At 38.5% G+C, this 25991-nt stretch overlaps 3 protein-coding genes across 6 annotated transcripts in view; 2 read left to right on the top strand and 1 right to left on the bottom strand.

Annotated features, from left to right (window-relative positions):
• The first annotated feature begins 476 nt into the window (after positions 1–476).
• LOC110832860 (E3 ubiquitin-protein ligase Siah1) lies at positions 477–18924 on the top strand. 4 transcript variants are annotated; one of them, XM_022070311.2, is made up of 4 exons: positions 477–591; positions 5309–5485; positions 8583–8759; positions 18028–18924. In XM_022070311.2, exons 2-4 carry the CDS (start codon positions 5310–5312, stop codon positions 18716–18718), a joined length of 1044 nt encoding a protein of 347 aa, XP_021926003.2. In that variant the 5' UTR covers positions 477–591; position 5309; the 3' UTR covers positions 18719–18924. The 4 variants fall into 4 exon arrangements, with proteins under 4 accessions (XP_021926003.2, XP_021925967.2, XP_087204866.1 ...); XM_022070275.2 differs by lacking the exon at positions 477–591 and adding an exon at positions 651–874; XM_087348740.1 differs by lacking the exon at positions 477–591 and adding an exon at positions 1995–2009.
• Positions 18147–25991, top strand: part of LOC110832853 (gustatory receptor for sugar taste 64f) — a 48045-nt gene continuing 40200 nt past the window's right edge. Inside the window, exon 1 of the mRNA XM_087348737.1 lies at positions 18147–18190. The gene's annotated coding sequence lies outside the window, so the exon portion shown is untranslated. The remainder of the gene's footprint in view (positions 18191–25991) is intronic.
• LOC110832920 (odorant receptor 49b) lies at positions 19793–24322 on the bottom strand. Its single transcript, XM_022070391.2, has 6 exons — positions 23839–24322; positions 23445–23646; positions 22692–22788; positions 22251–22355; positions 21222–21377; positions 19793–20045 (listed from the first exon to the last, which is right to left on the bottom strand). The coding sequence occupies exons 1-6, from the start codon at positions 24197–24199 to the stop codon at positions 19986–19988; spliced, it is 981 nt and encodes a 326-aa protein (XP_021926083.2). The 5' UTR covers positions 24200–24322; the 3' UTR covers positions 19793–19985.

Here is a 25991-nt window from a genome sequence, read left to right as displayed (position 1 = left end):
CTTTTCGGATGTTTGTTGGTCATAGTTGTGCGTGAAGTGAGTGACCAGATTCGGAGGTAGTTGGTCGTCTTTAAATTATATGCTATGAATACTAATGATTAATGCACAAATTATATTTTTAATTCTAAAATCCTTGGCGATTAGCCAGCCATGTCCATCTCATAAGCGTGCTAAAATGTATATTCTTCTGCGTTATATACTGCATCTTGTGTAATATGGAAAGGCGGACGTGGATGGCTGACACAAAATGCTCATTAATTGACAAGAGAAGTTTCAAATGCTTCTATTTCTTTCTTTCTGTATGGACATACTGTCTACTGTTCGCGCGCCGTAAGAAATCCGCTGAGAAGTCGAAGCTGATGAAGGCGGTGGTCTCAGTACGCAAGCGCATACCGCTTATTCCAGTTCCAATAACTTTATGCGCCAATAGTTTCCAGCAGTGCAGTACATTGTGCATGCGGGATTGGATTGATGTTTTGCGACAGACTATAGCGTAGCCATTCATGGCCACCCCCATTCCAGCATACATCTGCTGGCGTGGGAACCGTAGTTACGTTATGATTGTGTTACGTTACTCGTTTTTGCTTTACGGTGAGTTGTGTGCTGTGCGGTGTGGCAGTCTCGATGGAAAGTTGCGTTTAGTATAGGCCTAGATGTCTTTACTAATTGGTACCTTATAACCGTTGATTTCGTGTTGTTTTTGAATGTCAGCGTGTTCTATGAAGTTTCTGTTATAATATAAATTCTACTTTTATGAGACTAGTGGAAACAAGTTACAAATGTATGGTAGATGTTTACCAACGTTTTAAATGTCCTTACTGTCTCCATCATCAGGGCGCTACAACCCAGAAGGCAGCCATCTTCAAGTAAAAATGTAAATACACATTGGTCCGGAAACGTTTGTTTTGATATACAGTCTTTTAAAATTTATACGTGTTGCAAATTTCTTGGATCGTACAGACCGCGGATGTACGTAAAAATATGCAGTTCATTTAGCTGTGGTTCGTATGTAGGGAGTCAAGAACAGGTATTTTTATGTTGATTGTTTGGGGGTTACTCAGGTACGCGAAGAAGTTTATTCCGACATGCCATCGTCACGTCGCACGTAAATATGACTCTGTGAATTGTATTACTGCTAAGAACTAGAAGTAGTGATTACTGCAACATTAATATTTCGTTCTTGAGACCTCTAAAAGTCTGTCTCCATTTTGTAGTAGAGGCCTTGGTGTGTTGATGGCTTTTGCATATTTTATTGTATTTATGATAACGGTGCAAGTTTTATTATAATTCGCTTATCGTTATTTGTTGTATTTATTAATCTTTTCCTGCATCCGCAAGTGGCCATTTGACTGTTGATGCAACGCACTAAAATGATGTAATTGATTTGCGATAGTGGAACCGCTTTCGTGTAGAAACCAATTTGATGCAAAAGACATTTCTTTCCACTGTTGTGAAGTGAAAACTTTAATTGTAGGTTTACTTGTTATCACGGTTTTACCACGAGTTTTGCCAGGAGTTTATTAGAAATATGGCATTGCCTGAATGATGGTTTTTAATGGGAATATGTTTATAATGTTAAACGCATAATAAAATATTATGACATAATTATGTATTTTCTCAGGAAGAGTTCCTCTTCATTATTTAATAGAAATAACGAAACAGTGCCAACTACGTTTCATTCTATGCAAACGTCAGCAAAATAATAGTAAACCAGTTTATAAATATTTTTTTAACGACATCCAATGTTCCAATATTGCCGGTATTATGAAGTTTTGATGAAACGTGAAAATAAGTTAATGACGTTTAAAGTGTTCGGTCTCTTTTGCTGTACATTAGGTCTGATGTTATTAGTTACATTTGGTGAAGTGTAAATAATAAACATGCAGTTAATACGAATTACAAATCATTTGGGTCAACGAAGTCTGTGAGTAGTGAAAGGTGTTTATTTCTCTGTGTGGACTACGTCAATGCCAGCTCTCGGTCTTCGGTGGATGCAGTCGGCGCAGTGGGTAAGTATTTTAATTTTTTGACGTAAATACGCCTATACGGAAGGGTCATTCGGCAAAAGAGTGAAAGGAAAATGTGTAAGATCTGTATCAAATCGACAACAATGGTTACCTAGGAAACGTCATATGTTTACTCGGCATTGTTGTGTTATATTACTGCCGTCAACAATCCGCTTTCGTAACAAGATGCATGACATTGAAGATAACATTATTTTACGTTACATTACAGAGACGTAAATATAATTTAAATACAGAGACGTATTTACGTCAAATTCTCCGGAACGGTGGTTCCGCTGTCAACTTTTTCTGTAGGTTTAGTTATGCTTTCAATTACAGCATTTGATAATGTAGGAAACTTTTGGAATCCAGGAGAACATCGTTAAGCCGCATGGACTAATGGTTATAGTATTACGAGAGTGTATATCTATAGCCCGAATTTATAACTTGTGTTGGGCAAGGCCGTGGTCTAGGCAACACGGAGTTTTCCTCCGGGGGCTTCCCCGGTTTCTCCGTGGCATCCCAACAATTACTCCATTCACACACAGAAGAAGGCAATGGCAAACCACTTCTGGATCATCTGCCAAGAACGTATATGAACAGGTCCCAGTCCGAGAAAAGGATGGAAGGATCCTGTTCATATGGACCTGTCGTCAGACAGAACACTAAATAAATAATCTAAGAAGGAACTTTATTTTATAATAACAGGCATTCGTTAATAGGTGGAACTAGGGTAGCAAGACGAGACTTTATTCCGGGAGCAGAGCATAATGGGTAGCGTGGATTGCAGGATTTTAACATAAATTAATATTATATTCTTAGATAAACACACGAGGTGTCATCTTGTAAATCAGTAATATTTTATATTAGTGTACAGACATTTCACAAGGTATATTAAAAATTGACAGCACTTTAACTAATTATCAGAATACGGAAAATACGTGTTTAGTTGTGCAGATTCAAAGATCGTGTTGCGTCATCTTCTGGACCGGGCTGTTTAACAAGCTGAAGAGTTTCTTCTAGGAAGTTTTTACTGAAGTCAGGTTGTTTGCTAAATTGCAGTTCAAACTGTACGGATACCATTTGCGTTGAATTGTATGTTAATTCTTTGAGGTGGTTACTTAACTGATTAAGTTTCAAGGAACACCTTGCACAAAGCGATACTTTTTCTGCTAATTGTTTTGTGTGGATGTGAAACGTTGTATCTTTCTTCGAATGAAAATATCAGTTAAAGTGGTTTAACCCTAAGAATGGAGAACAAATTTGACTTTAGAGGGTAAACATAACGAAGAACTTCGTGACTTGTACATGTCTCCTATGTTGTTTTTAACAGATATCAAGGTGATATGGGCACTATATGTAATCCGGTGGAGATAAACTGAAACCTAGAATTTTCTAGAGAGGTTGTTTTTTAAAAGGGTCACTTGGAATGTTGCAAAGAAATCGAGCCTCGGATCCTGGAGAGAATATATGGTGAAAACTGCAGGCATACTAAACTAGATAAGCGTTTTTCTTTCGTATTATAGGTGCTGAACCTTGCGTTATACTACTAGAGCTTCTCTAAAATACAATGAGTTTTTTAAACAAATATCAGTTCAAATTTAAAATTACACTAGACACTAGCACTTCTCTGCATCCGTAAGCCATACAAAGATTCTCATAAATTAACTATGCAGTGACCCTTGTTCTTGTTGTCTTATCTAGTGCAGATAACGTTGCCGTGAAAAATATCGGAGAGACGCAGTGTTGATAAAGCTTTCATATCGATCATCTACTCGTAGCTCAGTGTTTCAACTTATTCAAGCTCTGTGTGAGGACAAATAATTGTAAATGTAAGTAATATTTTCCAGCTGAATCACTTCTACAAGCAGTTTCGTCGTTGTTTTGACGTTTGAGATAGTAAATAACTTTCACTAAATTGAAAAAATCTAGGTTGATGGAAAGTAATGCAGGCGATAAGCCGCAATACATTTAAAAATTTCGTACCTTTTATTAAGGCTACCGTCTTATTAAATGCAAATCAGCTGTACCTATACACATTTATTTTGTAAATCCTTTGTTTCATAATTTTGATAGACCACTTCATATTAGCATGTTGAGTTTGATGTGTTGACAGGACAACAATTCTTGTTTGTCACTTCTCTATCAGTACTAGGTATTAATCTTTAGTTGAAAAGAACCACCATTTTACTTATGATTGGAACGGGTATTCCCAATTATTCACGCGTCAAAATCACGTGACTTTACGTCACAAACATGTGATAAACCAGGAATGAGGATTAATCACTTTTATTTCTTTCCTGCAGTTGGGTTTTTTTCACAGTTTACTTGTCATGGCGGAGATGTGTGCACAAGCTGAGTGTGATTTTAGTTTATACTGATAGACGTTATTGTTCAATACCAGTCATTAACTTCCCTACGTATTCACGAAAAATAATGTAATTATTTAATTAAACTTACCATACTTGTTATCGAAGTTTCTGAATGAAATACTTCATTTTCTGCTGTGGAGTATTTATCTTAGCTTCTTTAAGGACGAGCTTCCAAATGCAGTGGTTACATAGCGTGAAATGAGGATGGAAAAATTTGCCCATTCAGTTTTAGTTAGAAATCCTTAAAAAGAGTACTCGGGACACATGCTTTGATTTGAGAATAAATATAAACTGGCCAGTTACGAAAAGTGACGTGGCCGAGTGAACTGCGTCTAACTTACTCAATGTAAGGTCCAGTGGCCGAATACTTACTGTAAACTCGATAATAAACGTTGCAGTTCCAAAAATGGCGTGAAAGTTTTGAACCAGTTCAACTAGTTTTAAATTCTGAAGATGGCCTCTGCGTAATGGAGTTAGTTTCAGCTTAGTATGTTATTAATAAGAGAATGAGATAGAAAGATTATCTTGAATAGTGAATTGGTAAGGATCTGGAAGGAGCCGTTCATGTTCGCTTGGATTCCCCTGGGGAGACAAGGAAATCCCACGAAAATTTGCTGGGCTTAATTTTAACCGGGTGTCTCTCGAATGGAAGTTTAGGTGGCTAGACCATCCTGTTCATTTACGCAGGTCGGAAAGCCTAGATTGTGATGATCATCAGTGGGTGATTTCGAACTAATCGCTGTGCAGGCAGACAGCGTGTAACGACAATCGTGCTTTGTCGACTGTCGCCAAATAGGCTCATATAATGGCGTAGTAGCCATGGTTTTATGCATTCTTGTAAAGCAACACGTATCAGGTACATATCGCTGGGTGGCTGTCATCTTAGGTTCCCTATCAGTGGCTATCTACTGGCTACTTGTATTTGCATTCCAGAATGTTTCCATCAAACAAGCTGAAGATACAGAAGTTTGCAGTGAAACAGTTGAGTGCGTCGAGCTCTGCATTAGCAGATGAGAAGGGAGACGACTTGAGCTCTGTTATGCTTAAATCCCTGCAATGTACTGACCGTTTCTGTCATCGGTATATGTACCCACCTATCAAACAATGCAGGTTTGTTTGTTTTTAAACTTTAAAATTTTTTCATAGAATTTAGTCATTCCCTTACGCACTTAAACACACACACACTCACTTACGTGTTGAGATATTTGTTTCCCCCATGATTTCTTTGAAACTGGAATTTTAATATAGTAGCTATTTTCAAATTACTTTCGGTATCTTTTTCGTGAACAGTCTTGTCACCTGGTTTAATTTTCTTTCGAATTTTCGGAAAATTTTCGGTTTTGTGCGCATTTCAGAGCGTTTGCAGCGTATTTGATTTTTCGAAAAATTTGAAATTTGTTCTTCTAAATTTGACCTCGCTCATCCTTATCAGGACTAGACTCCGCCGGGCTGTCTATTTCACACAGTCTGAGCCGTATTCACACTGTGAGTCAACCGGTATCTGCTGTACACGGTGTGTGATTCACCAGGTCTGTGCTTGACTCCGTCTCTGGCTAACAAGGTCTATGCGTCTTCAAGACGTCATCACAAGACCCAGGAATGTGATTCGATCGATTTTGATTACTTTGGCTGCAAGATTAGCAAACCGACGTCTGGCGTCGCGACGCCGAACATTGCGACGCTCTATCATGGCGCCAGTGTTATCGCACATGAATTTAAATATCGCTGCTGACGAAATTAGAAAACCGACGCCTGGCGTCGCGACGCCGAACATTGCGACGCTCTATCATGGCGCCAGTGTTATCGCACATGAATTTAAATATCGCTGCTGACGAAATTAGAAAACCGACGCCTGGCGTCGCGACGCCGAACATTGCGACACTCTATCATGGCGCCAATGTTATCGCACATGAATTTAAATATCATTGCTGACGAAATTAGAAAACCGACGCCTGGCGTCGCGACGCCATCCGCCGTCACACCAGATGAAGCATACCACCCTTGGTATAACGTTTGGCACGATGATAGAAAATTGACGCCTTGCGTAACAAGGTTCTTGAAGGACGAAATTTTACCGAAGACGCCATAATAACCTAACCTAACCCAACCTAACCTAACCTAACCTAACCTAACCTAACCTAACCTAACCTAACATCACCTAACCTAACCTAACCTAACCTAACTAACCAACCTAACCTAACACTAACCTAACCTAACCTAACCTAACCTAACTAACCTAACCTAACCTAACCTAACCAAACCTAACCTAACCTAACCTAACCTAACCTAACCTAACCTAACCTAACCTAACCCTAACTTAACCTAACCAAACCTAACCTAACCTAACTTAACCTAACCTAACCTAACTAACCTAACACTAACCTAACACTAACCTAACCTAACCTAACCTAACCTAACCTTAACTTAACCTAACAAACCTAACCTAACCTAACCTAACCTGAATTCAAAATATTTGTCGAAAATTCTTAGTTTCCTTCGCGTTTCACGCCATTTGCAGCCATTTTTAATGAATTTAAATATCACTGCTGACGAAATTAGAAAACCGACGCCTGGCGTCGCGACGCCGAACATTGCGACGCTCTATCATGGCGCCAGTGTTATCGCACATGAATTTAAATATCACTGCTGACGAAATTAGAAAACCGACGCATGGTGTCGCGACGCCAAACATTGTGACGCTCTATCATGGCGCCAGTGACAAATAATTGTAAATGTAAGTAATATTTTCCAGCTGAATCACTTCTACAAGCAGTTTCGTCGTTGTTTTGACGTTTGAGATAGTAAATAACTTTCACTAAATTGAAAAAATCTAGGTTGATGGAAAGTAATGCAGGCGATAAGCCGCAATACATTTAAAAATTTCGTACCTTTTATTAAGGCTACCGTCTTATTAAATGCAAATCAGCTGTACCTATACACATTTATTTTGTAAATCCTTTGTTTCATAATTTTGATAGACCACTTCATATTAGCATGTTGAGTTTGATGTGTTGACAGGACAACAATTCTTGTTTGTCACTTCTCTATCAGTACTAGGTATTAATCTTTAGTTGAAAAGAACCACCATTTTACTTATGATTGGAACGGGTATTCCCAATTATTCACGCGTCAAAATCACGTGACTTTACGTCACAAACATGTGATAAACCAGGAATGAGGATTAATCACTTTTATTTCTTTCCTGCAGTTGGGTTTTTTTCACAGTTTACTTGTCATGGCGGAGATGTGTGCACAAGCTGAGTGTGATTTTAGTTTATACTGATAGACGTTATTGTTCAATACCAGTCATTAACTTCCCTACGTATTCACGAAAAATAATGTAATTATTTAATTAAACTTACCATACTTGTTATCGAAGTTTCTGAATGAAATACTTCATTTTCTGCTGTGGAGTATTTATCTTAGCTTCTTTAAGGACGAGCTTCCAAATGCAGTGGTTACATAGCGTGAAATGAGGATGGAAAAATTTGCCCATTCAGTTTTAGTTAGAAATCCTTAAAAAGAGTACTCGGGACACATGCTTTGATTTGAGAATAAATATAAACTGGCCAGTTACGAAAAGTGACGTGGCCGAGTGAACTGCGTCTAACTTACTCAATGTAAGGTCCAGTGGCCGAATACTTACTGTAAACTCGATAATAAACGTTGCAGTTCCAAAAATGGCGTGAAAGTTTTGAACCAGTTCAACTAGTTTTAAATTCTGAAGATGGCCTCTGCGTAATGGAGTTAGTTTCAGCTTAGTATGTTATTAATAAGAGAATGAGATAGAAAGATTATCTTGAATAGTGAATTGGTAAGGATCTGGAAGGAGCCGTTCATGTTCGCTTGGATTCCCCTGGGGAGACAAGGAAATCCCACGAAAATTTGCTGGGCTTAATTTTAACCGGGTGTCTCTCGAATGGAAGTTTAGGTGGCTAGACCATCCTGTTCATTTACGCAGGTCGGAAAGCCTAGATTGTGATGATCATCAGTGGGTGATTTCGAACTAATCGCTGTGCAGGCAGACAGCGTGTAACGACAATCGTGCTTTGTCGACTGTCGCCAAATAGGCTCATATAATGGCGTAGTAGCCATGGTTTTATGCATTCTTGTAAAGCAACACGTATCAGGTACATATCGCTGGGTGGCTGTCATCTTAGGTTCCCTATCAGTGGCTATCTACTGGCTACTTGTATTTGCATTCCAGAATGTTTCCATCAAACAAGCTGAAGATACAGAAGTTTGCAGTGAAACAGTTGAGTGCGTCGAGCTCTGCATTAGCAGATGAGAAGGGAGACGACTTGAGCTCTGTTATGCTTAAATCCCTGCAATGTACTGACCGTTTCTGTCATCGGTATATGTACCCACCTATCAAACAATGCAGGTTTGTTTGTTTTTAAACTTTAAAATTTTTTCATAGAATTTAGTCATTCCCTTACGCACTTAAACACACACACACTCACTTACGTGTTGAGATATTTGTTTCCCCCATGATTTCTTTGAAACTGGAATTTTAATATAGTAGCTATTTTCAAATTACTTTCGGTATCTTTTTCGTGAACAGTCTTGTCACCTGGTTTAATTTTCTTTCGAATTTTCGGAAAATTTTCGGTTTTGTGCGCATTTCAGAGCGTTTGCAGCGTATTTGATTTTTCGAAAAATTTGAAATTTGTTCTTCTAAATTTGACCTCGCTCATCCTTATCAGGACTAGACTCCGCCGGGCTGTCTATTTCACACAGTCTGAGCCGTATTCACACTGTGAGTCAACCGGTATCTGCTGTACACGGTGTGTGATTCACCAGGTCTGTGCTTGACTCCGTCTCTGGCTAACAAGGTCTATGCATCTTCAAGACGTCATCACAAGACCCAGGAATGTGATTCGATCGATTTTGATTACTTTGGCTGCAAGATTAGCAAACCGACGTCTGGCGTCGCGACGCCGAACATTGCGACGCTCTATCATGGCGCCAGTGTTATCGCACATGAATTTAAATATCGCTGCTGACGAAATTAGAAAACCGACGCCTGGCGTCGCGACGCCGAACATTGCGACACTCTATCATGGCGCCAATGTTATCGCACATGAATTTAAATATCATTGCTGACGAAATTAGAAAACCGACGCCTGGCGTCGCGACGCCATCCGCCGTCACACCAGATGAAGCATACCACCCTTGGTATAACGTTTGGCACGATGATAGTAAATCGACGCCTTGCGTAACAAGGTTCTTGAAGGAAGAAATTTTACCGAAGACGCCAACATAACCTAACCTAACCCAACCTAACCTAACCTAACCTAACCTAACCTAACCTAACCTAACCTAACATAACCTAACATAACCTAACATAACCTAAACTAACCTAACCCTAACTTAACCTAACCTAACCTAACCTAACCTAACCTAACCTAACCTAACCTAACCAAACCTAACCTAACTAACCTAACCTAACCTAACCTAACCTAACCTCACCTAACCTAACCTAACCTAACCTCACCTAACCTAACTTAACCTATTCTAACATAACCTAACCTAACCTAAACTGAATTCAAAATGTTTGTCGAAAATTTCGAAAATTCTTAGTTTTCTTCGCGTTTCACGCCATTTGCAGCCATTCTTAATTTTTTTAAAATTTCGACAATTTTTGAAAATTTGAGAAATTTCAATTTTTTCGAAAAGTCGAAAAACGTGGGAAGTCGTCCAAAAAGCGCACAAAACTAAGAATTTTTGAAAATTTTCAACTTTTAATTTTCTTTCGAATTTTCGGAAAATTTTTGGTTTTGTGCGCATTTCAGTGCGTTTGCAGCGTTTTTTGATTTTTCGAAAAATTTGAAATTTTTTCTTCTAAATTTGACCTGGCTCATCCTCATCAGGAGAAGACTCCGCCGGGCTGTCTATTTCACACAGTGTGAGCCGTACTCACTCTGTGAGTCAACCGGTATCTGCTGTACACGGTGTGTGATTCACCAGGTCTGTGCTTGTCTCCGTCTCTGGCTAACAAGGTCTATGCGTCTTCAAGACGTCATCACAAGACCCAGGAATGTGATTCGATCGATTTTGATTACTTTAGCTGCAAGATTAGCAAACCGACGCCTGGCGTCGCGACGCCGAACATTGCGACGCTCTATCATGGCGCCAGTGTTATCGCACATGAATTTAAATATCACTGCTGACGAAATTAGAAAACCGACGCCTGGCGTCGCGACGCCGAACATTGCGACGCTCTATCATGGCGCCAGTTTTATCGCACATGAATTTAAATATCACTGCTGACGAAATTAGAAAACCGACGACTGGCGTCGCGACGCCATCCGCCGTCACACCAGATGAAGCACACCACCCTTGGTATAACGTTTGGCACGATGATAGTAAATCGACGCCTTGCGAAACAAGGTTCTTGAAGGAAGAAATTTTACCGAAGACGCCAACATAACCTAACCTAACCCAACCTAACCTAACCTAACTTAACCTAACCTAACCTAACCTAACCAAACCTAACCTAACTAACCTAACCTAACCTCACCTAACCTAACCTAACCTAACCTCACCAAACCTAACTTAACCTAACCTAACCTAACCTAACCTAACCTAACACTAACCTAACCTAACCTAACCTAACCTAAACTGAATTCGAAATGTTTGTCGAAAATTTCAAAAATTCTTAGTTTTCTTCGCGTTTCACGCCATTTGCAGCCATTCTTAATTTTTTTAAAATTTCGACAATTTTTGAAAATTTGAGAAATTTCAATTTTTTCGAAAATTTTCGAAAAGTCGAAAAATGTGGGAAGTCGTCCAAAAAGCGCACAAAACTAAGAATTTTTGAAAATTTTCAACTTTTAATTTTCTTTCGAATTTTCTTTCGAATTTTCGGTTTTGTGCGCATTTCAGTGCGTTTGCAGCGTTTTTTGATTTTTCGAAAAATTTGAATTTTTTTCTTCTAAATTTGACCTGGATCATCCTTATCAGGACTAGACTCCGCCGGGCTGTCTATTTCACACAGTCTGAGCCGTACTCACTCTGTGAGTCAATCGGTATCTGCTGTACACGGTGTGTGATTCACCAGGTCTGTGCATGACTCCGTCTCTGGCTAACAAGGTCTATGCGTCTTCAAGACGTCATCACAAGACCCAGGAATGTGACTCGATCGATTTGGATAACTTTGGCTGCAAGATTAGCAAACCGACGCTTGGCGTCGCGACGAAGTACATTGCGACGCTCTATCATGGCGCCAGTGTTATCGCACATGAATTTAAATATCACTGCTGACGAAATTAGAAAACCGACGCCTGGCGTCGCGACGCCGAACATTGCGACGCTCCATCATGGCGCCAATGTTATCGCACATGAATTTAAATATCATTCCTGACGAAATTAGAAAACCGACGCCTGGCGTCGCGACGCCATCCGCCGTCACACCAGATGAAGCATACCACCCTTGGTATAACGTTTGGCACGATGATAGTAAATCGACGCCTTGCGTAACAAGGTTCTTGAAGGAAGAAATTTTACCGAAGACGCCAACATAACCTAACCTAACCCAACCTAACCTAACCTAACTTAACCTAACCTAACCTAACCTAACCAAACCTAACCTAACTAACCTAACCTAACCTCACCTAACCTAACCTAACCTAACCTCACCTAACCTAACTTAACCTATTCTAACCTAACCTAACCTAACCTAACCTAACATAACCTAACATAACCTAACATAACCTAAACTAACCTAACCCTAACTTAACCTAACCTAACCTAACCTAACCTAACCTAACCTAACCTAACCTAACCTAACCAAACCTAACCTAACTAACCTAACCTAACCTAACCTAACCTAACCTCACCTAACCTAACCTAACCTAACCTCACCTAACCTAACTTAACCTATTCTAACATAACCTAACCTAACCTAAACTGAATTCAAAATGTTTGTCGAAAATTTCGAAAATTCTTAGTTTTCTTCGCGTTTCACGCCATTTGCAGCCATTCTTAATTTTTTTAAAATTTCGACAATTTTTGAAAATTTGAGAAATTTCAATTTTTTCGAAAAGTCGAAAAACGTGGGAAGTCGTCCAAAAAGCGCACAAAACTAAGAATTTTTGAAAATTTTCAACTTTTAATTTTCTTTCGAATTTTCGGAAAATTTTTGGTTTTGTGCGCATTTCAGTGCGTTTGCAGCGTTTTTTGATTTTTCGAAAAATTTGAAATTTTTTCTTCTAAATTTGACCTGGCTCATCCTCATCAGGAGAAGACTCCGCCGGGCTGTCTATTTCACACAGTGTGAGCCGTACTCACTCTGTGAGTCAACCGGTATCTGCTGTACACGGTGTGTGATTCACCAGGTCTGTGCTTGTCTCCGTCTCTGGCTAACAAGGTCTATGCGTCTTCAAGACGTCATCACAAGACCCAGGAATGTGATTCGATCGATTTTGATTACTTTAGCTGCAAGATTAGCAAACCGACGCCTGGCGTCGCGACGCCGAACATTGCGACGCTCTATCATGGCGCCAGTGTTATCGCACATGAATTTAAATATCACTGCTGACGAAATTAGAAAACCGACGCCTGGCGTCGCGACGCCGAACATTGCGACGCTCTATCATGGCGCCAGTGTTATCGCACATGAATTTAAATATCACTGCTGACGAAATTAGAAAACCGACGCCTGGCGTCGCGACGCCGAACATTGCCACGCTCTATCATGGCGCCAATGTTATCGCACATGAATTTAAATATCATTCCTGACGAAATTAGAAAACCGACGCCTGGCGTCGCGACGCCATCCGCCGTCACACCAGATGAAGCACACCACCCTTGGTATAACGTTTGGCACGATGATAGTAAATCGACGCCTTGCGAAACAAGGTTCTTGAAGGAAGAAATTTTACCGAAGACGCCAACATAACCTAACCTAACCCAACCTAACCTAACCTAACTTAACCTAACCTAACCTAACCTAACCAAACCTAACCTAACTAACCTAACCTAACCTCACCTTACCTAACCTAACCTAACCTCACCAAACCTAACTTAACCTAACCTAACCTAACCTAACCTAACCTAACCTAACCTAACACTAACCTAACCTAACCTAACCTAACCTAAACTGAATTCGAAATGTTTGTCGAAAATTTCAAAAATTCTTAGTTTTCTTCGCGTTTCACGCCATTTGCAGCCATTCTTAATTTTTTTAAAATTTCGACAATTTTTGAAAATTTGAGAAATTTAAATTTTTTCGAAAATTTTCGAAAAGTCGAAAAACGTGGGAAGTCGTCCAAAAAGCGCACAAAACTAAGAATTTTTGAAAATTTTCAACTTTTAATTTTCTTTCGAATTTTCGGAAAATTTTTGGTTTTGTGCGCATTTCAGTGCGTTTGCAGCGTTTTTTGATTTTTCGAAAAATTTGAATTTTTTTCTTCTAAATTTGACCTGGATCATCCTTATCAGGACTAGACTCCGCCGGGCTGTCTATTTCACACAGTCTGAGCCGTACTCACTCTGTGAGTCAATCGGTATCTGCTGTACACGGTGTGTGATTCACCAGGTCTGTGCATGACTCCGTCTCTGGCTAACAAGGTCTATGCGTCTTCAAGACGTCATCACAAGACCCAGGAATGTGACTCGATCGATTTGGATAACTTTGGCTGCAAGATTAGCAAACCGACGCTTGGCGTCGCGACGAAGTACATTGCGACGCTCTATCATGGCGCCAGTGTTATCGCACATGAATTTAAATATCATTCCTGACGAAATTAGAAAACCGACGCCTGGCGTCGCGACGCCATCCGCCGTCACACCAGATGAAGCATACCACCCTTGGTATAACGTTTGGCACGATGATAGAAAATTGACGCCTTGCGTAACAAGGTTCTTGAAGGACGAAATTTTACCGAAGACGCCATAATAACCTAACCTAACCCAACCTAACCTAACCTAACCTAACCTAACCTAACCTAACCTAACCTAACCTCACCTAACCTAACCTAACCTAACCTAACTAACCAACCTAACCTAACACTAACCTAACCTAACCTAACCTAACCTAACTAACCTAACCTAACCTAACCTAACCAAACCTAACCTAACCTAACCTAACCTAACCTAACCTAACCTAACCCTAACTTAACCTAACCAAACCTAACCTAACCTAACTTAACCTAACCTAACCTAACTAACCTAACACTAACCTAACACTAACCTAACACTAACCTAACCTAACCTAACCTTAACTTAACCTAACAAACCTAACCTAACCTAACCTGAATTCAAAATATTTGTCGAAAATTCTTAGTTTCCTTCGCGTTTCACGCCATTTGCAGCCATTTTTAATGAATTTAAATATCACTGCTGACGAAATTAGAAAACCGACGCCTGGCGTCGCGACGCCGAACATTGCGACGCTCTATCATGGCGCCAGTGTTATCGCACATGAATTTAAATATCACTGCTGACGAAATTAGAAAACCGACGCATGGTGTCGCGACGCCAAACATTGTGACGCTCTATCATGGCGCCAGTGACAAATAATTGTAAATGTAAGTAATATTTTCCAGCTGAATCACTTCTACAAGCAGTTTCGTCGTTGTTTTGACGTTTGAGATAGTAAATAACTTTCACTAAATTGAAAAAATCTAGGTTGACGGAAAGTAATGCAGGCGATAAGCCGCAATACATTTAAAAATTTCGTACCTTTTATTAAGGCTACCGTCTTATTAAATGCAAATCAGCTGTACCTATACACATTTATTTTGTAAATCCTTTGTTTCATAATTTTGATAGACCACTTCATATTAGCATGTTGAGTTTGATGTGTTGACAGGACAACAATTCTTGTTTGTCACTTCTCTATCAGTACTAGGTATTAATCTTTAGTTGAAAAGAACCACCATTTTACTTATGATTGGAACGGGTATTCCCAATTATTCACGCGTCAAAATCACGTGACTTTACGTCACAAACATGTGATAAACCAGGAATGAGGATTAATCACTTTTATTTCTTTCCTGCAGTTGGGTTTTTTTCACAGTTTACTTGTCATGGCGGAGATGTGTGCACAAGCTGAGTGTGATTTTAGTTTATACTGATAGACGTTATTGTTCAATACCAGTCATTAACTTCCCTACGTATTCACGAAAAATAATGTAATTATTTAATTAAACTTACCATACTTGTTATCGAAGTTTCTGAATGAAATACTTCATTTTCTGCTGTGGAGTATTTATCTTAGCTTCTTTAAGGACGAGCTTCCAAATGCAGTGGTTACATAGCGTGAAATGAGGATGGAAAAATTTGCCCATTCAGTTTTAGTTAGAAATCCTTAAAAAGAGTACTCGGGACACATGCTTTGATTTGAGAATAAATATAAACTGGCCAGTTACGAAAAGTGACGTGGCCGAGTGAACTGCGTCTAACTTACTCAATGTAAGGTCCAGTGGCCGAATACTTACTGCAAACTCGATAATAAACGTTGCAGTTCCAAAAATGGCGTGAAAGTTTTGAACCAGTTCAACTAGTTTTAAATTCTGAAGATGGCCTCTGCGTAATGGAGTTAGTTTCAGCTTAGTATTTTATTAATAAGAGAATGAGATAGAAAGATTATCTTGAATAGTGAATTGGTAAGGATCTGGAAGGAGCCGTTCATGTTCGCTTGGATTCCCCTGGGGAGACAAGGAAATCCCACGAAAATTTGCCGGGCTTAATTTTAACCGGGTGTCTCTCGAATGGAAGTTTAGGTGGCTAGACCATCCTGTTCACACCAGATGAAGCATACCACCCTTGGTATAACGTTTGGCACGATGATAGAAAATCGACGCCTTGCGTAACAAGGTTCTTGAAGGAAGAAATTTTACCGAAGACGCCAACATAACCTAACCTAACCCAACCTAACCTAACCTAACCTAACCTAACCTAACCTAACCCTAACTTAACCTAACCAAACCTAACCTAACCAAACCACACCTAACCTAACTAACCTAACCTAACACTAACCTAACCTAACCTAACCTAACCTAACCTAACCTTACCTAACCTCACCTAACCTCACCTAACCTCACCTAACCTCACCTAACCTAACCTAACCTAACACTAACCTAACCTAACCTGAATTCAAAATGTTTGTCGAAAATTTCGAAAATTCTTAGATTTCTTCGCGTTTCACGCCATTTGCAGCCATTTTTAATTTTTTTAAAATTTCGACAATTTTTGAAAATTTGAGAAATTTCAATTTTTTCGAAAATTTTCGAAAAGTCGAAAAACGTGGGAAATCGTCCAAAAAGCGCACAAAACTAAGAATTTTTGAAAATTTTCAACTTTTAATTTTCTTTCGAATTTTCGGTTTTGTGCGCATTTCAGTGCGTTTGCAGCGTTTTTTGATTTTTCGAAAAATTTGAAATTTTTTCTTCTAAATTTGACCTGGCTCATCCTTATCAGGACTAGACTCCGCCGGGCTGTCTATTTCACACAGTCTGAGCCGTACTCACTCTGTGAGTCAATCGGTATCTGCTGTACACTGTGTGTGATTCACCAGGTCTGTGCTTGACTCCGTCTCTGGCTAACAAGGTCTATGCGTCTTCAAGACGTCATCACAAGACCCAGGAATGTGACTCGATCGATTTGGATAACTTTGGCTGCAAGATTAGCAAACCGACGCCTGGCGTCGCGACGCCGAACATTGCGACGCTCTATCATGGCGCCAGTGTTATCGCACATGAATTTAAATATCACTGCTGACGAAATTAGAAAACCGACGCCTGGCGTCGCGACGCCGAACATTGCCACGCTCTATCATGGCGCCAATGTTATCGCACATGAATTTAAATATCATTCCTGATGAAATTAGAAAACCGACGCCTGGCGTCGCGACGCCATCCGCTGTCACACCATATGAATCATACCACCCTTGGTATAACGTTTGGCACGATGATAGAAAATCGACGCCTTGCGTAACAAGGTTCTTGAAGGATGAAATTTTACCGAAGACGCCAACGTAACCTAACCTATCCTAAACTAACCTAACCCAACCTAACCTAACCTAACCTAACCTAACCTAACATACCTAACCTAACCTAACCTAACCTAACCTAACCTAACCTCACCTAACCTAACCTAACCTAACCTAACACTAACCTAACCTAACCTAACCTAACCTAACCTAACTAACCTAACCTAACCTAACCTAACCTAACCTAACCTGAATTCAAAATGTTTGTCGAAAATTTCGAAAATTCTTAGTTTTCTTCGCGTTTCACGCCCTTTGAGAAATTTCCATTTTTCGAACATTTTCGAAAAGTTGAAAAACGTGGGAAATCGTCCAAAAAGCGCACAAAACTAAGGGTTATCCTTGGACTAACGTGTATTGTAGAACGTGCTATTTTTCCAGGAATGTGTCCATACGTCACGTAGTAGTTCACGGAGAAGAGTACCGGGTACTTTTTTCTCTCGATTTAAATGTTTTAACTAATGAATTTTGTAATTGGGTAAAAGATAATATTCCTAGAACCTCAGTGCCGTCTACAACGTTTGTCCTCAAACTCTGAAAAAGACTAAATATTTACATAAGACTGTCGTTAACATTTTTCACCTAGACACTGTTTAAAATTTTCCCACTCATGTTATATCTCCGGTTTCATTAAAATGTGGTTGTTGCTGTGTCACAGGTCTGGCCACTGCTTTTGCTTCAGCTGTTCTGAGTCACTGCATCGACTGTGTCCAATATGTGGCACACAGATCATCGAGCCAAGAAATCGTGCCTTGGAAGCAATTGCTACAAAACTTCTGACCACATGCAAATACCGCTCTGAAGGCTGTCCTGAGGTTATGGTACGTGCATGCGATATGATCGGTCATGAAAAGCGATGCCAGTTTCGTTTATACAAATGTTTTTCTGCTAAATGCTCGTGGACTGGCCCAGCTCAAAACCTTGTCGCCCACGTGGAACGCAATCACAGGGAAAGATTATTCGTGGGGTCTGAAAAAGTCTTCAAAATAACGAAAATTGAAAATCGTGAAGATATGGACATGATGTTCTTATTTTCATGTGGAGATGAGAAATTCTGGGTGAAGTTAATTTACAAGAAAGCAGCCACTGCATTCTTTGGAGCTGTTCAATATATCGGCCAAACTGATATGGCTAATAATTATAAATATTGTTTTGAAATTAAAGCTTCAGGCTTCACCTCTGAAAGATATTTCTTATTCAGAAGAACAACACATGCAGATGTAATGGATTTCGAATTGATCTTTGAGAGCCAGGATTGCTTTTGGGCTCCTATAAATATTGCTAAATATTTTGCAGAAAATGATATTCTTATAATCAAACTGAACATAGAAGTTGTTGGTCATCATTAGGTTATGTTATGGCAGACTTTGTTAACAGACACTCAGTATGAATTCATTTGCAACAAGAAGTGGGGTGAGTTACAATCATTGTCATTGCTAAAACACCATTAACAACAATAACTGATACGGCCATTGACAATTTCTGCTTCCAAGTTTTAAATATGTGTTTATTGTTAAATTTGGACTAATTAATAAAAACACCGAATTAGAAATAATGTGATGTTAACAGATATTTGATTCTTTATGAAGATTTCTGTCTTCTGTGTTATTGCGCTGTGTAGTCTGGTCGATGTTTACCAACGTTTCAGAGGTCATACTGCCTCCGTCATCAGGGCGATGAATATGAAGATTTCTGTCTTCTGGGTTGTTGCGCCGTGAAGTATGGTAGATGTTTACCAACGTTTTAGAGGTCATACTGCCTCCGTCATCAGGGCGATGAGTATGAAGATTTCTGTCTTCTGGGTTGTTGCGCTGTGTAGTCTGGTCGATGTTTACCAACGTTTCAGAGGTCATACTGCCTCCGTCATTAGGGCGATGAAGATTTCTGTCTTCTGGGTTGTTGCGCCGTGTAATATGGTAGATGTTTACCAACGTTTCATCGCCCTAATGACGGAGGCAGTATGACCTCTGAAACGTTGGTAAACATCGACCAGTTTCGTTTCTACAAATGTTTTTCTGCTAAATGCTCGTGGACTGGCCCAGCTCAAAACCTTGTCGCCCACGTGGAACGCAATCACAGGGAACGATTATTCGCAACAACCCAGAAGACAGAAATCTTCATACTCACCGCTGTGAAAACCTCAAATCTTACATTAGATTCTTTAATTTGCATTGTATAGTCATTCTTATGTTCAAAGCCCCGCTACGCACTTGGTTAAAGTTCGTGGCTCAAGGATGAGAACCACTGAATAGATGTTCGAAGTGCTCCTGTGAGCTGTATTCAATACAAACATACATTTTGAATGTTTTCTTTCTTTTCTATTAATTTGTAAACTGGCTGTTGTAGATTCAAGCAGCCTCGACTTTTTTATTGCAAACTAATCAATGCAATGCAATGTAAATGCTATTGGTTGGTTGGTGAACATTTATTAAAATCATTATTTTTAGTTGTTGTAATCTCAAATGTGTCTGTTGAAGGACTTAATATTAGTGCAACAAATAAGATAACCATTCTGCTGTTTGCTTTTTTCCGTACAATTATTGACGGGTAATTTTCTAGTTGAATTTAATACTGTTTCTGAAATGTTGGGTTACTGTAACCGTTGCACAGTCCTTGCTACTGCTCTGCATACACATTCCGCAATAATGCCAAGTAAGAATATGCTGATTGCACCACCTGAAATAAAAAATTTACACAAGCTGCGTATTTACATCCAGAATATAATTTTCCTGTTTCTTATTTATAGATCATTACACAAACAAACGAGTTTATGTAGAACGTGTCAGGCATATTGGACCATTATTCAAAACCTTGATGTGGAATAGGGCTGAGTTACAGTTTGCGCGATTGTAATTTCAATTCTAAATTTATTGGGTTTTTAGTTGTTTAACGACGCTTTTAAATTGCTTTGGATATATATAGTGTTGAGTAGTAGGATAATACAAGAATGATGAGTTGGGAAAGATAACCTATTTTAAGTTACTGTCTCAGAATTTGAATGCAGATAGGAAGGAAAATCATAATGAACAGAAGTTGAAGCAGATATATCCAGGCCAATATTCGAAACCGTGATCTCCTGATTACGAAACAAGAGTATTAACCGCTCGAATGCAATGTGCTTGTCGTAACGGTTATCATACTAGTGCTTAAAAGATTAGGGTCATCATAACAATCGTATCATCTCTGAAGAAATCGACGATGATATACTTTTTACGAATTTGTTGTCTGTCGTTTGGTTTTAGAAGAAATTAAGAACCGTGTCAGCGAATTTCATGAGGGTATTTACTTTCTGCTTAAGATAAGTACCGTACGCTAAGTGCTAGATTTTCGTCAAATTGGAAGGATGAAGGGCATGCCGTTGGAAGGCAGTCGAACTTCATGCTATTCATTAAACAATACGAATAATAAACAAATTCGAGGCATGAATGTTTGTCCTCGTTCTTCTGTGTTGCGCTGTCCTGTGCAGGCAAAGAAACGCCTTGCGACGGATCGACTCGCCCAAGGAAGGAGTCCTGCCAAAGTGTCCATAAACAGATTTACATTTCAGAAGTAACTCTGAACTAGAACAGGACAGAGTTCTTAATCCGTAAAAGCTGAATATTTGAATCAATGGAAGGAGAAAATTCATTAGATTCAAGTATCTGTCTGAAGTCGAGTATTCTGAGATTGTCTGTGGTTTCCCTCGCTGGTATCTGTAGGAGAATGCTGATAGACTCTGCTGTAGAAGTAGACTGTGCTACTTATTTGTTTTCCAATTCATCATGCATAATCATTCTTTCATACTATTCAGCGCGTAGAAACTTTGTAGTTGGTACAGCGTTGTCGAGAAATCTGCAAAAAGTGCCAACTTACCGCTGCGAACAGTTCTAGCGATACGGTTCCGAATGGACCCATTGTGAGGACGACGGGTTGCTGGGCTCTCATTATGACAAAACCGACTGATTTCTGGAAGGACGCAGGTTCGTTGTACCACTCACAAGCGTACGCGGCTTCTGCAATCCTCTCGCCCTGGGACACAAGGAAGCATTTTACTGAAAACAATCCAGTAAATATGAGAAACTCGTGTTTGGAAACAGGGTGATGAGAATATTTGGACCTAAGAGGAGTAAGTGACTGGAGGTTGCAGAAAACTGCATAGTGAGGATCTTTATAATTTGTTCTCTTCAAAAAATACTATCAGTGAGATCAAATCAGGGATGATGAGATGGAGAGTCTTTAGCAAACATAACCTAAATAAGAAAAGCATAATGCATTTTAGTTCTACGTCCTGAAGACAACAGACCATTCTGAAGACCTTGGCGTTGACAGGAAGATCATATTAAAATGGACCTTAAGAAAATATGTTGGTAGAATGTGGACTGGGTTCATGTGGGTCAGGATAGGGACCAGTGATTGGCTCTTGCAGAGACAGTAATGATATTGCTGCTTTCATAATACGATGTAATTGTCTTTATTAATTTCTCAAAGAGTCTTCGTTTCATGGAGTTGGTTTTCCACAGACGTTCACTACCCGATTAAGTTGAGGTATTTAATGAATAATTATAATTCAGCTGTCCGCCACACGACACATAAAGTCTTTAAAGGACTAAGGATTTTTTCCTGGATATATTGGGCTGACAGACGTTAATTACAGGAGCCAATGATATCCTCTCGGTCCCAAGAAAGTTTAATGGTTGTAATTAAGTATTGTCCCATTTCACAACAATAGTATCTACTTGAATTGAGGAGTTAATGAACGTACATACGTGTCTCATTGTAGTTCTTTCTCTGCTTACGTATTTACATATTAAGTTGCGTATAATTTAATGGGATCTTCTCGTAGCCCTTGTAGGTTACTTGCATGCGTTTTATTAACGCGGGTGTATGTATATATGTATATACCTGCACCCGCAGTTGTGTTGAGAACCAGCAAGGTAGTCCGATCTGCAGAAGAGCATCAAAGGTGTACATAAGGACCTTCGGTAAGATAGATGTGCTTCCAGAAACCTGTTTAATGCAAACGAACTCATATGTCATTTCAACACTTTGTTACTTAAATATATTAGAAAAATATTGACATACTTATGTACTGTGTCCATTTTGTGAAGGTAATCACACTACAATTTTAAAATAGTATTAAAACATTATGTAAGAGATTACAGGGTAAAACTTGCCCCAAAAACAGTTTTCTACGGTTAATATGCTACACGCCCATCATTAAACTTTCGTTATTGAAGCTTAAATTTTCGGTACTGTCGTACTTAATATCAACTTTACGCTACTTGTCTGTGGTCCCCAGAACATTTTGAGCTACAACGTTATAAATGCCACAACTTCACTTACTATTGCTGTAAAGCCAAGGGTGCAAATGAGTAACGAAGATGTCAGCGCTTGCAGGAATTGTATTGGGCTGCTTAAGATATTCAGATGCACGATGTACCTAAAAGCACAAATTTGTTGTCGTAATAAACAGAAAATATTGTCAGCAAATTTGGAAAACATATACCTATTCATAATAATATAAAATAATAAACTCTTCAAAATACATAACTGAATACATCAAAGTTCTCTTCTATAAATACTATTTAACTTTCTTGTGTAGGGGTTAGGCCTATAAGTTAAATATATAAGTTTATTGTTAATTATAAGGCTTGAACCTAAGATTGAAAGGAAAGTTTATAATACATTATTCTCGTATTTTATCTTAGATATAATTACGAAGTCTGATGAACAGAGAGATGTAAACATAATTCTTACTTTAAAACTAATTAGGCCTGTTATTAATAAAAGTTTTGCAGCTAATGTTCATGATTGTAACTATAAGTATTGGATTGTACAAAAATATAAATTTTCTCCTTTTAAAATTATTTCTCTACCTAAATGTAATGCACATTTAGAGCGTTAAAGAACATATAACGGAGGAGAATATTAGAATATAAAATTGTGGGCAGACCGACTGATATATATACCACAGTAATATAGAGTTTCGAAGAATAATTCCTAGGGACAAGCCTGGAAACTACAAAATACAATCACCGCATTTGGCAAAGACTAATTAAGTCAGTGACATTTACGTAAGGAGAGTGAGCGAATTACTTTAACAGAGATTGATGATGTTTAATGCATCGACCCAAATAAATGTTCATCTCTCGCCGGAAAGCGTCTGTGGTGGGTGTTGACATCAAACTTTCTTTGTTGCTGATGTAGGTGACTTCACCGTTACTAAGTTTCGTATTTTGTTTATCCACTGTTTCCGTCTCGTACTCGCTGTGTAATGAACCAGCTTTATGTTCTGAATCTGCAATCACAAAATTATTATTTTTTTTTTATATTATGACTTTTCTATTTTTGACGACACTTTATGTCGATGTTGTACGGAATGAAGTATTTTTCTTAGAAGGAGAAAGGTGATAAGAATTTTCTCATCTGAGAGTCTAAATAACGATTCCTAATCACTAGAAAATGTGATAAGAGTGGTTTTTTGACTTACCTTGTTGCGAAGATTCAGACCGGACTCGTAGTAACATGACCACCTTATCAGCTGAGAGCTGTATCATTTCTCCTAACAGCTCGTATTGAATGGAAGCGAACATTACATGAACCACGATGAAAGTGTCAATTATGCACGTGCTGTAGATTTCGAAAGTGAAGCAAACGATCTGATACATGAAGCCAATTTCGTAGGACGGGCTTTCCTTTACATTAATTGGTAACCATATTTTTAGAGGGAGTTTCCGATGATAAACTCCAGTGACTTCTGTCTCGTTCCCTTCAGCTGAGAATCTGTCCGCGTGCTTGATTGCTGCCACGATCTGCTCAGCAGCAATCAAACCGATGGTCAAGATGAACATGGATGTGTATGGCACAGTGATCCACCAGGCCACCTTTTTTCCAGCTTTAATCTTCGATATTATTTCTTCCTTGAATAACTTTTCATGAACGTAAAAATTTCTCGTAACGTTATTTATAACGTATCGAAGATCCTTGTGGCAAATTAGCATTGTTAGAAATTTTAAGAGACATTTGAGTTGAGTAATGCAGACAGTACCACATTCGATAATTTCCATGAAATTTGTATGTGAAAAATACGCCTGAATAAATGCCCCTGTTATCATCGTGAGATTTAGAATAATCATGACGGTGCAGATTACTAGGTTTCTTCGCTCTTCAGCATCTGTGTTTGCTGGTAAAAGTCCGCAATATGACAATAAGCGATTGTTCAAGGATAAGGGGTCTTCTTTTGCGAGCCATTTTGGGATCGGTTCCTCGCTTGACTTCTTCATGACCGTATAGCTTTTTGAGTTCTCTGATGTTGTCTCATCCACCTGACGTAAGCAACAAAGAACATTCCAGCCGGTACGAAAATGTGTAATATGAGTTTTACATTTTATATTTATATCTTATTTATAGGTCTATTATTTATGGGCCTAAAGAAATAAAAAACTGTAGAAATATTAAGTAACTGAAAATTGTGAGCTTTATTTTATATTTCTTTATTTCGTATTTCAAAAGATCCAAAAGAGAAAGAATTATTTATTACATACATTTGTATTAAACAGTTGTAGTCCTCTTTGTTGTTATGGTAATACACGGATGACCAGCAAGAAAATAATTCTATACGTGCCTTAAATTGATGCAGTAAAGCAGCGTTATTTTAAGACTTTGAGCTCTCTCACTTTTGTAACAGTCCGGATCATCTACGATTCAGATATCACAATGCTTTTTTGACCAAGGATAACACAAGCCATGAATTATGTAGATTCTGCTTGAATTATATAAAAGAAAGAATGTTAGGTAAAATTTTCCATACGATTTGGTTTTAGACTTAGGGAAAGAGTTGTATAGATCGTGGAAAGAATAAGAACAATTTTGAATCGCCTTGAAAATAATACTACCAGTAGGAAAATTAATAGTTATACATATAAAAATGAAGGTAGAATAAAGCAAAGGACAGAGAACGAGTAGATTATGAAGTAAAATAAATCATGTACGAAGATAGAAAAAATAAAGAATAAAAGAGAATGTTGGGAGAAGAAATAATAGTCTTCGATTATTTTGCATGGAATTATTGAAAAATTTGATAATGATATTCGAAGTGCATAATTATTGGTTATCAATATGAGTATGTTTCTTTGCTTCTTGATGTGCTTATTGTAAAATATGTTCATTAATGTGTATATGTCGTTTGTCTTACAAATTAATAATAATGAATTTATGTATCCGTTTTCTCTTCTCTTTAATTTCCTTGAAAACTATGGTTGACAGTCATTTTATGGAAAACACGTCATAAATTCCCTTTACTTCATTATCATCCGTAATCAAGAAAAGGCATTTCCGATTCATCTTAAGCTGCGTTTCAGTTCAGGAAAGAAGTAAGTTTGGAATGCACTCTAGGAAGTCAGTTTTATTTGTCATTAAAATAATTTATTATTGGTGAGACTAAAGTACAATAGACATGATTTTCTTTAGCATTGCGTTTATTCGGTTCACAGTACGCAAATATATTTGTTTAATTGGGTTAATTTTTTTGTATTTTTATATTCTTTCTTTGTTTCAGAAGAATTTATTCACATGTGATTATTTTTTGGAACACCCTTCTATTTATATGGGTAAGAAGAATGAGGTATTATGCCTAATTTTGAA

This window comes from Zootermopsis nevadensis, unplaced genomic scaffold (assembly GCF_977971745.1).
Source record: "Zootermopsis nevadensis isolate Lab colony 2312 unplaced genomic scaffold, Znev_1.0 Znev_ptg000013l, whole genome shotgun sequence".
Classification (NCBI taxonomy): Eukaryota; Metazoa; Arthropoda; class Insecta; order Blattodea; family Termopsidae; genus Zootermopsis; species Zootermopsis nevadensis.
Note: the sequence above shows the minus strand (reverse complement) of the source record. Positions and strands in the feature narration are given on the sequence as shown.

Coding starts and splice junctions, on each gene's coding strand:
- LOC110832860 (XM_022070275.2), top strand. CDS start 810: ATGTCCTTACTGTCTCCATCATCAGGGCGCTACAACCCAGAAGGCAGC. Junction 875..5,308: donor AGCCATCTTCAAGTAAAAAT/GTAAATACACAT, acceptor TTTGCATTCCAG/AATGTTTCCATCAAACAAGC. Junction 8,760..18,027: donor CCACCTATCAAACAATGCAG/GTTTGTTTGTTT, acceptor GCTGTGTCACAG/GTCTGGCCACTGCTTTTGCT.
- LOC110832920 (XM_022070391.2), bottom strand. CDS start 24,199: ATGTTCATCTTGACCATCGGTTTGATTGCTGCTGAGCAGATCGTGGCA. Junction 23,647..23,838: donor GTCTGAATCTTCGCAACAAG/GTAAGTCAAAAA, acceptor TTGTGATTGCAG/ATTCAGAACATAAAGCTGGT. Junction 21,378..22,250: donor CAACACAACTGCGGGTGCAG/GTATATACATAT, acceptor CTTGTGTCCCAG/GGCGAGAGGATTGCAGAAGC.